The sequence below is a fragment of the Lissotriton vulgaris genome, chromosome 4_1, assembly GCF_964263255.1.
Source record: "Lissotriton vulgaris chromosome 4_1, aLisVul1.2, whole genome shotgun sequence".
Taxonomy (NCBI): Eukaryota; Metazoa; Chordata; class Amphibia; order Caudata; family Salamandridae; genus Lissotriton; species Lissotriton vulgaris.
In genome coordinates this window covers 1611798169-1611815374 of record NC_141691.1, presented here as the reverse complement: position 1 = coordinate 1611815374, position 17206 = coordinate 1611798169, and the positions used below count along the sequence as shown (strand labels likewise).

Here is a 17206-nt window from a genome sequence, read left to right as displayed (position 1 = left end):
CCAATCCACCATAAGTCAGGGAAAGTGCTGGACAGTAAACCATAATAATTTACTATTCTAACTCCAAATATAATATTACTCAGGGAAAGTGCTGGATAGTAAGCCATAATAATTTACTATTCTAACTCCAAATATAACATTACTCAGGGAAAATGCTTGATAGTAATCCATAATAATTTACTATTCTAACTCCAATCCAACATAAGTCAGGGAAAGTGCTGGACAGTAAACAATAATAATTTACTATTCTAACTCCAATCCAACATAAGTCAGGGAAAGTGCTCGACAGTAAACCATAATAATTTACTATTCTAACTCCAAATATAAGATTACTCAGGGAAAATGCTTGATAGTAATCCATAACAATTTACTATTCTAACTCCAATCCAACATAAGTCAGGGAAAGTGCTAGACAGTAAACAATAATAATTTACTATTCTAACTCCAATCCAACATAAGTCAGGGAAAGTGCTGGACAGTAAACCATAATAATTTACTATTCTAACTCCAATCCAACATAATTCAGGGAAAGTGCTGGACAGTAAACCATAATAATTTACTATTCTAACTCCAATTATAACAATACTCAGGGAAAGTGCTGGACAGTAAACCATAATAATTTACTATTCTAACTCCAAATATAACATTACTCAGGGAAAGTGCTGGATAGTACACCATTCTAATTTACTATTCTAACTCCAATGCAACATAAGTCAGGGAAAGTGCTTGACAGTAAACCATAATAATTTACTATTCTAACTCCAATCCAACATACGTCAGGGAAAGTGCTGGACAGTAAACCATAATATTTTACTATTCTAAATCCAATCCAACATAAGTCAGGGAAAGTGCTGGACAGTAAACCATAATAATTTACTATTCTAACTCCAATCCAACATAAGTCAGGGAAAGTGCTGGACAGTAAACCATAATATTTTACTATTCTAACTCCAATCCAACATAAGTCAGGGAAAGTGCTGGACAGTAAACCATAATAATTTACTATTCTAACTCCAAATATAACATTACTCAGGGAAAATGCTTGATAGTAATCCATAATAATTTACTATTCTAACTCCAATCCAACATAAGTCAGGGAAAGTGCTGGACAGTAAACAATAATAATTTACTATTCTAACTCCAATCCAACATAAGTCAGGGAAAGTGCTCGACAGTAAACCATAATAATTTACTATTCTAACTCCAATGCAACATAAGTCAGGGAAAGTGCTGGACAGTAAACCATAATAATTTACTATTCTAACTCCAAATATAACAATACTCAGGGAGAGTGCTGGACAGTAAACCATAATAATTTACTATTCTAACTCCAATCCAGCATAAGTCAGTGAAAGTGCTGGACACTAAACCATAATAATTTACTATTCTAACTCCAATCCAACATAAGTCAGGGAAAGTGCTGGACAGTAAACCATAATAATTTACTATTCTAACTCCAAATATAACATTACTCAGGGAAAGTGCTGGATAGTAAACCATAATAATTTACTATTCTAACTCCAATGCAATATAAGTCAGGGAAAGTGCTGGACAGTAAACCATAATAATTTACTATTCTAACTCCAATCCAACATACATCAGGGAAAGTGCTGGACAGTAAACCATAATAATTTACTATTCTAAATCCAATCCAACATAAGTCAGGGAAAGTGCTGGACAGTAAACCATAATAATTTACTATTCTAACTCCAATCCAACATAAGTCAGGGAAAGTGCTGGACAGTAAACCATAATAATTTACTATTCTAACTCCAATCCAACATAAGTCAGGGAAAGTGCTGGACAGTAAACCATAAAAATGTACGATTCCAGCTCCAAATCTAACATTACTCAGAGAAAGTGCTGGATAGTAAACCATAATAATTTACTATTCTAACTCCAATCCAACATAAGTCAGGGAGAGTGCTGGACAGTAAACCATAATAATTGACTATTCTAACTCCAATCCAACATAAGTCAGGGAAAGTGCTGGACAGTAAACCATAATAATTTACTATTCTAACTCCAATCCAACATAAGTCAGGGAAAGTGCTGGATAGTAAACCATAATAATTTACTATTCTAACTCCAATCCAACATAAGTCAGGGAAAGTGCTGGACAGTAAACCATAATAATTTACTATTCTAACTCCAAATATATCATTACTCAGGGAAAGTGCTGGATAGTAAACCATAATAATTTACTATTCTAACTCCAATCCAACATAAGTCAGGGAAAGTGCTGGACTGTAAACCATAATAATTTACTATTCTAACTCCAATCAAACATAAGTCAGGGAAAATGCTGGACAGTAAAAAAAAACATTTATGGTATTCTAATCAAAAAACAGCACTTTATATATATTACTAAGAACTATTATCTATGATACTACAAAATGAACTATTACATTCCAATTAAACAATATTCTATTTTTATAATAACAATAACAAATAATTTTAACAACATTTTTTTATTAAATTTCGAAATTAATAATTTTTTTACATAAAATTTAAAATGTTATTCTTTTTCATCTAAATTTTAGATTTTTTAAAAATAATTCTTAGCATATATTATAACAAAAAAATATAAATAAAATATTACACAACTAACTTATTCAAATAATATTAAATAAAAAAAAAATTCGATTTTAAAATTAAAATTTCTAAATTTAAATATTTAAATTTCGAATTTCGTTTTTTTATTAACATTTAATTTTTTTTAAACATTATATTACATTAATCACACACTTAATCAGGAAATTATTAAATAATACATAAAATTGAAATCCAAGAAAACAAAAATTTTGTTTTCTAATTTTTAATTATTTACATTTAAATTTATATTTCATATCACTTATTGTAATATACTATCCACTCTTATCCCCTATATCAACAAAAACAGCTACTATTTTTTTTTATATTTAATTAAATTATGATTTTTTTTTTTTTTAATTGGAATTTCGCAATTCAAAATTATTTTTTTTTAAATTTCTATATTGTTACTATTCTATACAAATTATTTACACTACTTTTTTAAATTACTACCCACCCTTATCCCCTTTAATACCAATAACCCGCTCCTATAATATTTACTATTATTATATTTTTTTTAACATTTTAATCCATGTAATAATAATAATAGACATTTTTTAATAATTATTTAAACATAAAACATACTTTTCAACACGTATATAACTCATTCAATTATTTTGTCGATATTATATACAACGATATTTTCCTTAACAATATTCTATACAACGATATTTTATTTTGAAGATATTTTTGTCATTCTAAAAAAACGATATTTACAACAACGATATTTACAACTACGATATTTTTTTAAGTCGATATTCTTACCTCGATATTTATGCTAGTCGATATTATCCCGTCGATATTCCTGCTTTATACCGTTAAAAATGCATACATTGCATTTGTATGCAGAAAGCGGCAGGCACCGCGCGGTGCCTGCCGATTTCTGCATACAAATGCAGGGGGGTACGGTAGGTACCCCCCATTTGCACCCCCCACCCCTCCTTCACCCAGGGGGCCCGTAGCGGGCCCCGAGGTGAAGATCCGTATGCTTTTCCATAGCGGAAAACCCACGGCGGAAAAGCATTTTTCGCCAGCCATCCTAATATGTCTGGCGGTGTCTGAGAGACACCGCCACCATATCAGGGCTTTTCCGCCACGGTTGTAAGCCAACTGCGGCGGAAAAGCGGCGGACTGAAACCAAGACCCACCAGCCATCCTAATGTGGCAGTGGGTCTTTGGTGGGTCAGCAGAGGATTTTCCACATCCTCCGGGCCGGCGGTGCCTTCTGCCGGCCCGGAGGATGCAGAAAATCCTCCATCATAATCGGCCCCAAGGTCTGGCATACAATCTCTCTTGTTCTGTCTAAACTTGATTACGCCAATAGCCTCTATACGGATCATCTTTAACAACTATGAAAAGACTGCAATGGATTCAGAACTCTTCTGCCAGACTACTCTTACATATAATGTCACAAGCCCACATCTCCCCTACCTTGAAGTCCTTACATTAGTTACCGGTTGTCAGAAGATCCACAATAAAGCTGCTTTGTATCACCCAAAAAGCGATACATGGAACAAGACCACTCTTCATCAGGAATAAAATCAACAAATACATTCAACAAAGGAACCTCTGCTCTAGATTGGAAACTCACCTCAAAATCCCACCATACAAGAATAAAACCATAGGTGGCACATCCTCTGTTCAAGCAGCCAAACTTTGGAACTCTTTACCCCCAAACATAAGATCCACAGACAACTGACTTATCTTCAGAATACTACTCAAAAGTTGTCTCTTCCCCACATAACCACCTCATGTAAAGATAAATATACAAACATATCCCCTTGTACATAAGCATTTATTTGGAGTATAGAAGTGTACCTACATATGTGTATTGCTTTGTATAAACTTGTATAATAATTATATGTATAAATATATAGATATTTGTTAGTTCTGCTTAACAAATGTAAATATTACTTATGGCAATATTATTCTATCTATAACTTGTATGTAGGTGAGTGTATGAATAAGTGAATTGTTAGCATAACTATGTATCTCCAATTGCTTCACTATTAAATTACACACAAACAAATTATTAAAGTGCAGCAATACTTGAAAGTCTAGGTTTATTGAATACAACTTACATCTACATAATTTACCTTCCTTGTACAAATATACATTTCATGTACTTATGCATCTTTATATTTATTACTTTACTTCTAATTCAGCATCTCAAAAGCACTACCCTATGTTTCACTCAATACCTCTCTTGATATATCCTCCACTTCCACTCCCTGACTCATCTCAAACCTCATTCTACTACTCGCTCCAATGTACCACCTTATTTCTCACCCTATACCTCTCTCAATATATCCTCTACTTCCAATCTCTGACTCATCCCAAACCCCATTCCACTACTGTGATCTCCAAAATAACCCTTTCTAGAATCTTCCTTCCTCTACCCCCTTGCATCATCCCTTACCTCTTTTACTATTCAGATAGCCAAAAAAAACCCTTTGTAAACACTTCCCTCAGACTCTTCCCCCTTCACCTCCCATTTACTCATCCCAAATGTCCTCCTACTGCTATGAGCTCCTGAACAAAACCATCTAGACCCTTCCCTCTTCTACTCCTCCAATATCCATTTTCAATACAAATACCAAACTCACATGTCCACCGCTCAAATTAATTTGATATTTTTCCTATCCTAATTCCCCACTAATCCTGTTTGGGTTCCAGAGTAGTGTGCTACCCGCCGAAAACAATTTGGATACCTCATCAAGGGTAGCAAGCACTATCTAATGCAAGCCCTTCCCTCTTCTATCCCTCCACTATTGATTTTCAATCCAAATAACAAACTCACATGTCCACTGCTCAAATTATATTCATATCTCCCTACACTAATTCACCACTAATCCTTTTTGTGTTCCGGATTAGAGTGCTACTTGCCGAAAAAGCATTTGGACCCCTTGTCGGGGGTAGTAAGCATTATATAAATGCAATTACAACTGCAACACAGTGATAATGGAGGCCACAGTCTGACACCAATTAAACCACCATTCATTTTTAATACATGCTCATGGGTTGAGTCAGGAGTTCTTGGGCCTCATTAAGGCAGAAGGCTAATTTTTGCATTTTGGTTCTGTTTGGACAACACAAAAGCACTGCTTCTTTGGGAGCACATTTCAAGGTCTACTTTTTGTGGCAGCAGTTGCACCTTTCTGCAGGAGTATTTCAGATGTGACACCTCAGTCATGGTGCTTGAAACTGATTCATTGAGTGAAATACCTACAGCTGTAGTGGCAATGTTTAAACAAGCCAGACCCCCCAGTCTGGTAGGGGTGTTTAATGCATCACACCAGCTGCTGAACATTCGACCCAAGACACTAATAAGCTACCCCTTAGTTGTGTCTAGTTGTATGTCTTCAGAACAGCATTAATTTAATGATGGTGCTTTTAATTCATTCATATAGGAACATCCTAGTTGAATATGTTGTAGGAAAGACCATTTGCATTATTGAATTTATAATCTTCAAAGTGTGGCTTCTACTTAAATTTGTTGTACTCTGCTTGTTTTGTTGAAAAGAACACAGCGCTTCATTTAGCTGCTCAAGAAGGACATGCAAAAGCAGTAAAACTTCTTATTGACAATGGTGCTGGTGTGATTCTGAACAAAGAATCTGCCTCTTTCATACATGAAGCAATACGTCGAGGGAAAAAGGAAGTTGCTTTCGCTGCTATTCAGAGTGACAGGTAGGAAGCCTTGAAAACTGTTCAAAAGCTGTGGCAAAATCCTTTTTGCATTACAGTGTCTGGGCAATTCTGTTTTTTGCCATTCATGTAAATTTACCAAAACCCCAGAGGTAGTGGAAGATACATCACATACTGTTTGACCTGCAATGACCACTCAGAGTTGACCTCTTTTTCAATATGAGAAACTCATTTAGGGTTTGGAGAAGTAAACCAGCGGCCCTCAATGTTTAGTTTTATGTGATGAAGACAGACATCAGCAAGTAAAGTCTTTTCTGAAAAACATTTCTTCATAAAAGGATTTTCCTGTATGTTTTAACATTACTGAGATGTTAAGCTTATCCTCATGAATGCTCTTCTTGTGAATAAATAAATATATTCCTTAGTATTGTTTTTTGCAGGACTTCATGTATCTATTTTATTGGGGTGGGTATTTCACATTCAGCATTGACACTCCTCCCTGTATGTGTTCTTTTTAGCTTTATTGTGCGTAGGACCCATACATTACTCCTTTTTTGTATCTTATCATTTCATTAATGCTTTTCTTACAGCATGCTTTTTCCTATTTTCTTTTTCATGACAATTCTTTTTCCTAATCACAGTGCTTGACTCATGCCTATATTCTAGTCCCTCTATCTCTGTCTGTTCTCTAGTACCTCTACACCTGCCTATGTCCAAATACCTCTATCACTGAATGTTGTATAGTGCCCCTACATATACCATGCTACCTCTTATCTTATATATTCCCTAGTACGCATAACTCTGCCTGCACCCTAGAACTATTATCCCTGTTTATACCCTAATATTTCCAGCCCTACCTCCACTCTGCATGTCTAACATCACTTGTATACCATAGTATATCTAGTCAAGCCTGTACCCTAGTACTACTACCCTGGTTGTTCCCTAATATCTCTGTGCCTGCATTTACTTTAGTACAACGACCTAGTTCTTAGGGCCTGATACTTTCCAATAGCCTAATATACCCATCTCTGCATATTTCCTGGTTCTTTTACCACTACATATCTCTTTCACTATCTTAAAGCTTGTACTGCTTCCTCTTTTCTTTTCATTACTCCTGCCCACTTTTCCCGTTGACTCTTCCGTCTGTTATTTTCTTCTACCGTTCTTTTGTGTTTTTATTGTTCTTGCTGATTTTTTCTATTTTCTATCCAGTCATGTTTCATTAGCTAGTTAAAAAAGTTTGGTTATATTTATGACTCCTGCTTTCTACATACTTTGGGGTTCATTACGATGGCGGGTGGACCTGAGTCCACCCGTCATTGTTGCGGTGTTTGGGATCTCCCGCCAGAGATGCAGCAGTCCCACCACTGCAATTACGATGCGCCCGCCATACTGGTGGGTGCATCCAGGGCATTTAACATTGCGGACGGTGCTACTGGCTGCAGAACCGTACGCAATGTCACAATGTCATGCTGTGCATTTCCCTGCACTACGTGGCAGGCACCACGCAGTGCCTGCCACGCAGTGAAGGGACATGCAGGGTGTTCCCTGGGTACCACCCCAGTGCAGCAACTCCTTCCCCAACACAGAGGGGGCCTGCAACAGGCCCCCGAATCCAGCCTCCGCCAGCCTTTCCATGGCGGTCGGCCTGAAAAGGCTGGCTGAAGCCAGCATGTAATCTGGCGGGCTGTGCCTGCTAGGCACCGCCACCATTTCCCCACCTATCTGCTCTGCCAGGCAATCGTAACGATGGCCTGTGGCAGAAGCGTGGTGGGCAGCCTTTGCGCCTGCCACGCTTGTAGAATGATTGCCCCCGCCATCCTAATGTGGTGTGGGGAAATAGGCATTCAGATGGCAGAGGGCCTGCCGCCGCACGGCTGGCGGTGGCGGCCTTTCCACCATCCTAATGAGCCCCTTTGTTCTTTTCCTGTTATCTATTTTGCAAAGTGCTTGTTGCTTCCTTCATTTCCAAAAATCTCTATGTGTTACATTTTGTAATCAGAAAAGGTACTGAAATGACAAAGAATGTTACTCTCTGTAGTGCTGATGTGATAACTCACAATTTTTAATCAATTAGAAATTCATACTGCAATGTCAGAGAAGCACTTTCCAAGGAAAGTAAGGTCTTCAAAAATCAACAACTTATGAACTAATATCTGAAAGTCAACACAAATTAATTTCAGACCAATCTTGATGCTACACTAGTATATTTTTGGAGTACCTGAATGTTCTGCAGGGCTGCCCACACATAACAATATTTATACATTTCGTCAAAATAAACTATCTGAACTAAATAACTAGGGCATGACTAATTAGGTGTCCACACAATAAGAATTGTTACTTATTTACTGTTAATTCCACTCCAGCCTATTATTAAAATGACCACTCTCTCCAAGTTCATTCCCATTGTTGTGTCTATTAGTGTTCATTCCTGATTAATTATTTCCAGTCTTAATTGGTCATTGGTAGCTTTGGAAAGCTGGGTAATAGTGTCTGAAGGGCTGTGGGAAGTGAAAAAAAGTTGCAGTGTAGAAAGCAAATGTGCTATAGAGAAAGTGGTGAGATAAAATTGACTAGCATGATGTCTAATAAACCTTTATTCAGACGGCCACCATGGTGCCAAAATTAAAAGCAGAGTGTGAATGGATGTAAGCATATATTACCATTTGTAGATGAATCAATCGGTCAACATGTTTCAGCCTAAGAAAGCTTTCTTCAGGACCTAATAAGACACTACTGCAACTGTGGTAGTAAGGATCAATGTACGTACCATGCCAGAGACATTGACCTACCAGTCTCTTATGGGTGAATTGGTAGGAGATGAAGTCATGGTATTCTGAAACCAACTCTGCTTTTAATTTTGGCACCATGGTGACCGTCTGAATAAAGGTTTATTAGACACCATGCTAGTCAATTTTATCTTACCACTTTCTCTATAGCACATTTGCTTTCTACACTGCAACTTTCTTTCACTTCCCACAGCCCTTCAGACACTATTACCCAACTTTCCATCACTGGTGTACCATATACTAGTTGCTGTACTCACATCTCCTTCAAGGTGAGACACCTAGTAGACACCAGGCTGGTGTTTTCTAAACCCAGATGATGAAGTTCCGCCAATGGGTGGGCTGATGGGTTCACATTTGCTCTCCTCTCTAACTCTTACAGTCTATACCTCTATGCTTTAAGTACAGTTAGACATTTTAGGCCACCACTGACCTTAGCACCCCTTATGTGTTTTTCATCAGTCCAATAGGGGTAGGGTGTTGTCAGGTCTTTAATTTCGTACCCCCCTCAGACCCCCTCCACTTTTTTGTTTTTTCCATTGGTAGCTTTAACAGTGATTTAAATGCACCATTACCTTTGAATCATATACACTTACAATGATGCTAGGTGAATGGTCTCTTGTAGTCTTAAACGCCTAAGACAATTGGTTTTTATAATATTTGAAGGAAGACAAGAGACTATTGTTTTGATGACACGGAAAGGGTGTCATTTGGAGAGACAGAGGATGCAAAGTGTGGAAGTTGATTGAATTATCACAATGTCCTCTCATTCTGCTTCCTTAAATAAACTATTACTACATTATCAAAATTCATTATTATTACCAAATTGTGATTAAAAAAACTTGTAAAGGTTGATGGCAAGTTAAACTTGCTTACCAGAAGATCTTGCCTATTTATTTGCAGATATTGCAAATTTGTGTTAACAGGAATTTAGCACAACATGCAACTCTTAGTCAGCGCTTTATAACTGGATTAGCATGTACTTTCTCATATTGAAACATATCATATTACTTTGCAGGTTGCCAGAAATAATGGTGACATTTTCCCATACTTCTCATTTTAAATGCCCTATACTGGAGATGATTCAACATCTTCCTGAAGCCTTCACTGTAAGTATGGTTTTTGACTATTATATATACCACCTTAATGCCAATTGCAATGTTTGTTCCTTCTTCTCTGTAAACCTAATTCACAAAATAGTACATATGCCCATAGGTTTTGCTATGTCATCGTGAGTAAATGTCGGAGCAATTATAGGCAATATACTATCAACTGAGCAATTTTGCTCTGGTGACTAAACAAATATGCAGCAGAATTCACAAGCAACCAATACAAAATGTGATATTGAGCAGATTTCAATGTTGTACTTCCATTAGTCGGTCAGCACAAGTGTGTTTTTTGCAATGGACGTTCGGTACAAATAGAGATGCAAAACTGGAGAGTCTCCATTGAAAATGTCTCAGTTTTGGTGACCTTCATATAATTCACTGCACCTTTAGCCAGAGAGATTTTTGCAAGCAAACATTTCAGTATTTCTGGCTATCCATGACCTCATGAATGAGGAAAAGAAGAAGTTAGAGCTTACATATATGGGCTAAATTCAAATTGAGGAATGTAGCTCCTAGAAGGACCAAATACAAAATGTGTTAATAAAAGATAACGAACATAGCTCCTCAGGCTAGTATTTCCCTTAATGCTCAGAAGAGGAAAACGTGTCCTCTCCATACATTCTTTCCTCTCCAAAGCATTAAAAGCAGCTATTATAATTTCAAGCTACTGTAATTCCTGGAACAGTCAATCTTATACTGCACACGTTTCTAAATTGAAGTATCACTGGTAGTCATTTGCTGCCGGAGGAAACTTGTGGACATGATATGCAGAAACAGTGTTATATCTTCAGAACTCAAGGCTAACATAATAACTACACAGTTTAAATTGGCGTCTAAGTAGGCAGGCACACAAAAGACATCAGAAAACTGGTCCTTTTATTCCTATCTTCACCTTTGTCAAAACAGTTCTGGTACTATCCAGAAATGTGTGAAATTGTCATCCTCCAATGAGTAATCTTGGTGATGTCTCTGGTAGCTTTTTGGTAGTGGAGAATTCAATGAAAACTGTTTTTAAGTTTGTTTTTTCCAGCTATCCCCTAAATTAAAATGTAAATATGGCAAAATGTGTATACCTACTCAACAATTAATACTATATTGTTTGGCTATCCTCTGAATCACATCCATGGCATATTAAATATGAGTTTCTTTAGTGCTGAAAGAAGCAATATATTTTTTAAAATTTACTGGATTTTATTTAATAAATAGAAATACCATCTATTTCAACCTAAAAGGCATCTAATATCATATTATTTTAAACAATAATTGGTAACATAACTAGTCATATATTATTCAATGACATTTCATTCTTAAGGAGGTTTAGAAACCTCAGATCTTGAAGGTCCCATTTATCCACCTTAATACTATCAACTTCATGATTTTAACGATTCAAACATGTACCTTTCCACCAGGCTATTTAAGATGTATTATTATTATCACTTCAATTAATTGCAGCATGTTGGATAGCAATTACAATAAGTAAATCAATAATGTTTTCCCTTTACATGAAGCATTTTTGATTCATCTAATAGACCACCCAATAAAATATTGCCATAACTAAGTGGAACATTCATACCTAATATTACATTAATTTACCCCGACATCTTTAGCCAAACCTTTTATGTTGACATTAAAAAAATAAGTGAAACATGTACAAACACATTTTTACATGATTAACACTAATAGTCTAGAGGGAGGTGTACTTTAAATAGCACTAATTGTGTGTTAAAGGTGCAATGTTTAAAAAGAAGAAGAATGTTTTGATGTACTAGCAGATACTGATGTTGAAGATGTGTTCTTCAACACACAGATTAATAGACCATTCAACGTTAATTTCAGATACCCAAATGTGCTTGTTTAGATTTTACCCTCGAATATTCATTAGTAGATAGCACTACATACATTTTTAAAGCTTTGAGAATTGTGGGATGTTGTAAAAAATAATGCATGGTTCATCTGAAGAAGCAACCTCAATTTATTATATTGTGTTCTATAAAAAGTGCAATTATGAATGTTATGTAATTCAAGAAAGGAATTAACATGTCATTATGAAATCATTGAAAAACAAAAGAAAAGACCCTTGTTTTCTCGAATTGCTTTCCAGTGTTTAGGGCTCGCGCCCTGCGTTGCACGGCACAGCAGTGCTCGCGAAGCGAGAGTCCTTTTGTCCTGGGTTCAGAAATTAACCCTAAATTGTAAACGCTCGTGCGTGTGTTTTGTTGTTTCTTCTTTTGTAATTGGACTTTGAGTGCATGTTTATTTTGAACAGGAGCACGCAATAGGCCAAAGACGGGTGCATTGCTCCGCCCACGGCCTATTGGTGTCTGTTACGCGCACCAAAGCCCACATGTCTTCAATTATCGTGCCCAGACACGGGCGCGATAAATGAAGACATGTGGCTCGCAGTGGCGCGCGTGCTCGCCCCACTCGCTGCGGGTTTATTTTTTTATTCAGTGCCGGGTACCGCTGAGTAGATTGTATCACCGTCCCTTGAATCCTCATAGTTGCTGGTACTCTCACATACTCTCACAGCACGCCTCCGAGATGTCGGTCTAAATCAATAGAGTCTCACCATGTAATGTGTCCTCTCTAAGGGCCCAAGAGCGGCGGGTCACTCAGGGGAAACCATTCATGCAGAGGCCCAGCGTATTCAAAAACTCAGGAGAACCCATCTGTCCACCCCGCAATCTCCGGAAGGGGTATCGCGCACTTCTTCCCACCAAGATACCATCACTCTCAAGGCAATAGACTCCGCCTTTTATCACTCCCACTGAGTGAGGGTAGACCAGCAGGCTCACTCACTTTGAACCTCCAGTCAGTGCATCAGCAAATTGCAGGCCTCAGTGTGGCGCTCACTTCAAAAGTCCAGCATCAGATCAGAACTTGGAGCTCTAGGGAAGAAACAGGGATCCCTCATAGCCATCAGGAGACGCCACTATAAGGAGCTGTAGTTGGGGTTCTGTGCGAGTCCGAACTGCCGGTGGTACCAGGGGGTTTCACCAGGTGCCTCTGCGCGGGCCGCTTCATGGTCCTCCGACAAACCTCCGAAGCCGCTGTTCGGCCCAATCACTGTGAGGCCAGCAGAGCCCATTGCAGGCATTTCACCTCCAGGGATTCTAAATCCCCTGCGCACAGGCTGCAATCTAGACAGGAACAGGCAGGGGTCCAAAAGGGCTCAGCATTCGGTCCCAACGGATCATGGGGCTCTCTGCCCTTGCCCGTTCCCTCCTGGATTCCTCAAATCTCCAAGCAGCAGGTATTGCTGTTTGTCTCCCTCGCAGAGCAGTGCTGGATCCGCCGGCTCCACCCTCTGAGAAGCGCAGATATCATACCACCGAGGGACAAGCCGCACGCCACAGCTTCCTCTCAGCAGTATTAGGTCCGTAAATCCAGGCAGCGTCCTTGTAGTTTGTCCAAAGGGGGTTTTACAGTCTTCCCCCACCTTTGCGCTGTAAGTGGAGGCACTTTTAAACTCTGTAAACTCTTAGAGCAATCTACCCCTCCCACGAATAAGAGACACCGGGAGACCGAACTTGGCCGCGCTCTAATGCCTAGAGAGTGGGATGACATATATTACCGGGCTCTCTACATTGTTAGCAACATGGCAAGTGTTGAAATGGCCACTGAGGTTACCACTTACTGGTACCTTACCCCCCTACGGCTACACCGGGATAACCCAACCATTAACTGGACTGCTGGCGTCGATGCGGTTCCCAAAGAACCCTATTACATCTGCTTTGGTAGTGCCCCAAAATAACTGCTTATTTCACCAACATTTGCAGTGATCGCTGCATTCTTGAGTGACAGACACTTAGAGGGGATTGGGTATGCATTCTCGGAGAGAGTTAGGGGTGGGGAAGAAAGGAAAGTCATAACTTTGTGGATATTCGGGGGTGGATCTTGCTAGCGTCGATGGCGGAAGCTTGAGAGCAGAGCTCCGCTAAATCACCCATAAATATCCGTTAATTATCCTTAAAAAACGGCGACTGCTAACAGCCGAGTGCAGCACATAGCCCCTAGGCACCACTGGCACCCTCGGCGCCCGAAGCGAGAGACGCCTGTCACTGCTGAAGGGGGAGGCCGAGACCTGACCCGACGGAGGTGAGGGCCCCAACGCCGCGGCCCTGCGTGGAGCTGTATCCTGAGTGCGTCACGCAACGTGCAGCGCTTGCTGGGCTGCGGTGCCGGTGACTGCGGAGGTCGGGAAAGAGGCACCCGCGACAGCGAGCAAGACAACAGATGGAGGCAGCGGTGAGTGCCGGACCCCGCTGTGAGCTCTGGGCAGAGAGAGGTGACACCCGTAGTGAACTCTGTGGCCCTAAGATACGACGGAGAGCAGGCGGCCCGCCCGGCTCTCGTACATGCGCAGGTGCGCTACGAAGCGCGAAACCAGGATTAGGGGCCTTACCCGAGCAGCCCAGGTATCGTGGCGACTCTGGACGACACAGCGCTCTGATACTGCGCGAAAGGGAACGGTGACCTGCTGGGGCTTTCCCGTCTTCTGCCCAGGAGCTGGTTTCTACCCGGCGCGGCCTATTCCCCACCCATGACAGCAGAGCTGTTTGGCACCATCAACGTTGGGAGCCTCCACGGGTGGTGAGTGCGGCGGGGCCAGGGGAGACATATTACAATAGCCGCAGTGAGTCGGAGTGTCTCAGGGCCGTACGCACTTCACTGCAGCGAACTAGGAAGACTTATTCAAGTCCCCTCCTTCACCACCAACAAGGAGATGCACTAAGCGGTGGACGGATCTCTCACCTGAAACCGGAGGTGGCTCCATACTAGGCCCTAAGCGACTGTTTGCGGCATGCTTGCTGATCGCCGCCCGGACCTATCACCCCCATAGCGGCCTGGCTGCCCCTGCCTTGCCTGATACATGTGGGGGACCACTGCACGGAGAGACGACCTGGGGACCCTGGGGATCTTGGGAGTTGAGGGGACACGACGGCCATTGGAACATCCCCTCCCCTGTCTTGTGCAGAGCGCGATTGTGGAGAAGTGGCGCTGCACGATGGGGAAAGGCGATAAAACGTAGTCCAAACTGCCATTCGATCAGCGGCGCTGTAAGGCCTCAGACGCAAGAGAACCAGAAACTAGTTTGACTCCTACAGCGCAATACAACTCGTTCTACACTGACATTAAAGAGCTGCTAGTTAGTATGGAAAAAGGCCTCCAAGACAGCCTGGCGTCGATAGGGACGAAAATCGACGCTCTCACATACCGTATGGACAGGATGTCTGAATGGGTCGACAAACACCCGGAACGCCTTGATATGTCTGAATGACGGCTCACCGAAGCGGAGGAAGGACAAATGGAGCTAGATAAAGATTGTAAACACATAGCTAAGATTCTACAAGTGATTCAGGACAAATCGGAGGATTTGGAAGCCCGTTCCAGGAGATCCAACATTCGAATCACGGGAGTCCCGGAATCGACCCAAACGGGCAAGATGGAGCTATTTGTTTCGAAGCTTCCGACCACCTTGCTGGGTGAAGGCGTATTCTCACCTATGTTTATAGCGGAGAGGGCGCACCGTACGCTGGGTCCGAGACCGCGCCCGGGAGCCTCCCCAAGGCCCATCATATCCAAACTCCTGAACTATAGAGACAGGGACTCAGCGCTACGAGTGGCCAGGGAGAAGGGTCAACTGCAGTTCGAGGGCTCCAACATCTCCCTATACCCAGACTTCACTGCTAAGGTGCAAGAAGAGCGGCGTCACTTTGCTCCGTACAAATAACAGGTCAGGGATCTGGGCCTAGACTACGCCATGCTGTATCCAGCAAAGTTGAGGATAAATCGACAAGGGCACTCCCATTTTTTTACTGACCCTAAAGACTTACAAAAGGCACTCAAGACCTGGTCCAAAGAACAACGGAACAGCCCTGGGGCACAAACGGACGACAGGACCCCACCAGTGGCCTGGAGGAACAAGAATGAACGCGCTGAGCCCCCTGAACCACCTTGGACAACCAAGACCAACGCCAAATCGTTGGAGTGTAATCATGGAGGAGTGTCGAACGCTGGTCTCCCGACCTCGCGGACAGTGCCAGGGGTGAGCCAGGGGTGTCATCTAAACCAGGACTGTGACCTCGAGACACGGTGAGAATGTTCCATGACAATGTTATGATGTTTTTGACTTACTATCTTTCGCCTCGGCCGCTCCGGGGGCTTCGGGCTGATGTCCCTGATGCAGACCGGCAGTTTTGCGGGTTTACCGGCCATTTAGAGGTCGACGGCCATGTCCTGGGGGAGGACGGCAGCCTACAAACACAGACATTTGGACATGAACAGCCGTTAAACTACATGTACCGGGTGATGAGGCGGGGAGCCAGATAGCAGAAGCTATGTTATTTCAAATGTTACCTGTTTTAAATCTGGCAACCTCTGCCCCAGCGCTATTAGCACCATGGGCTCCTGTTGGGATCTATTTGGGACAATTGGGGAGTTCGGGAGGGAGGAGTAAATTCAAGCTGGGCCAAGTTGGGGTATGTCTGCTGTGGGGGGGGGGGGATGCATTTGACAGGGGGGGATTAGGCCACATATAGTCAGTGTCAGACTAGACACTTCAGCTCACGCACAATTTAGTACTTGCAGCACAGCACATGATGTAGTACTTCCAGAGCACAAAGAAGACACACAAAATGAAGGCATGGATGTCACACACCCAGAGTGCAAACCTGTGACGCACTTGAAACAATGGCGACTGATATGAGCAACACACGTACCGACAAAGTAAGGGCGCTCACTTGGAATGTGCGCGGCCTCAATGATCACAGGAAAGTACATAAGGTACTCGGCTACTTGCAGAGACACAATATAGACTTGGCCCTTATACAGAAGACACACCTTCCTAGGGACAGCAGAATATTACACCGCAGGGGACTGGAGGGCAATGTAGCGATCTCCGGCTTCACTACACACGCCAGGGGGGTGATGACATGGGTGAATCCTAGATCCAAGCTCATACAACAACTCTAGAATCTGATCCAGAGGGCCGGTACTTAATATCCAGATGCACGGGTCGTGGAACGTCATTTGTAGCTGTTAACACAAACGGTGCCAACTTTGACTCTC

General features: G+C 41.3%; 1 protein-coding gene across 4 annotated transcripts in view; it reads left to right on the top strand.

Annotated features, from left to right (window-relative positions):
- Nucleotides 1–17206, top strand: part of TRPA1 (transient receptor potential cation channel subfamily A member 1) — a 913216-nt gene that overhangs the window by 619552 nt on the left and 276458 nt on the right. For all 4 annotated transcript variants that reach the window (XM_086965876.1, XM_086965877.1, XM_086965878.1 and 1 more), the window contains exons 15-16: nt 6116–6282; nt 10045–10135. In XM_086965876.1, coding sequence (XP_086822002.1) covers nt 6116–6282; nt 10045–10135 — 258 coding nt within the window. The remainder of the gene's footprint in view (nt 1–6115; nt 6283–10044; nt 10136–17206) is intronic.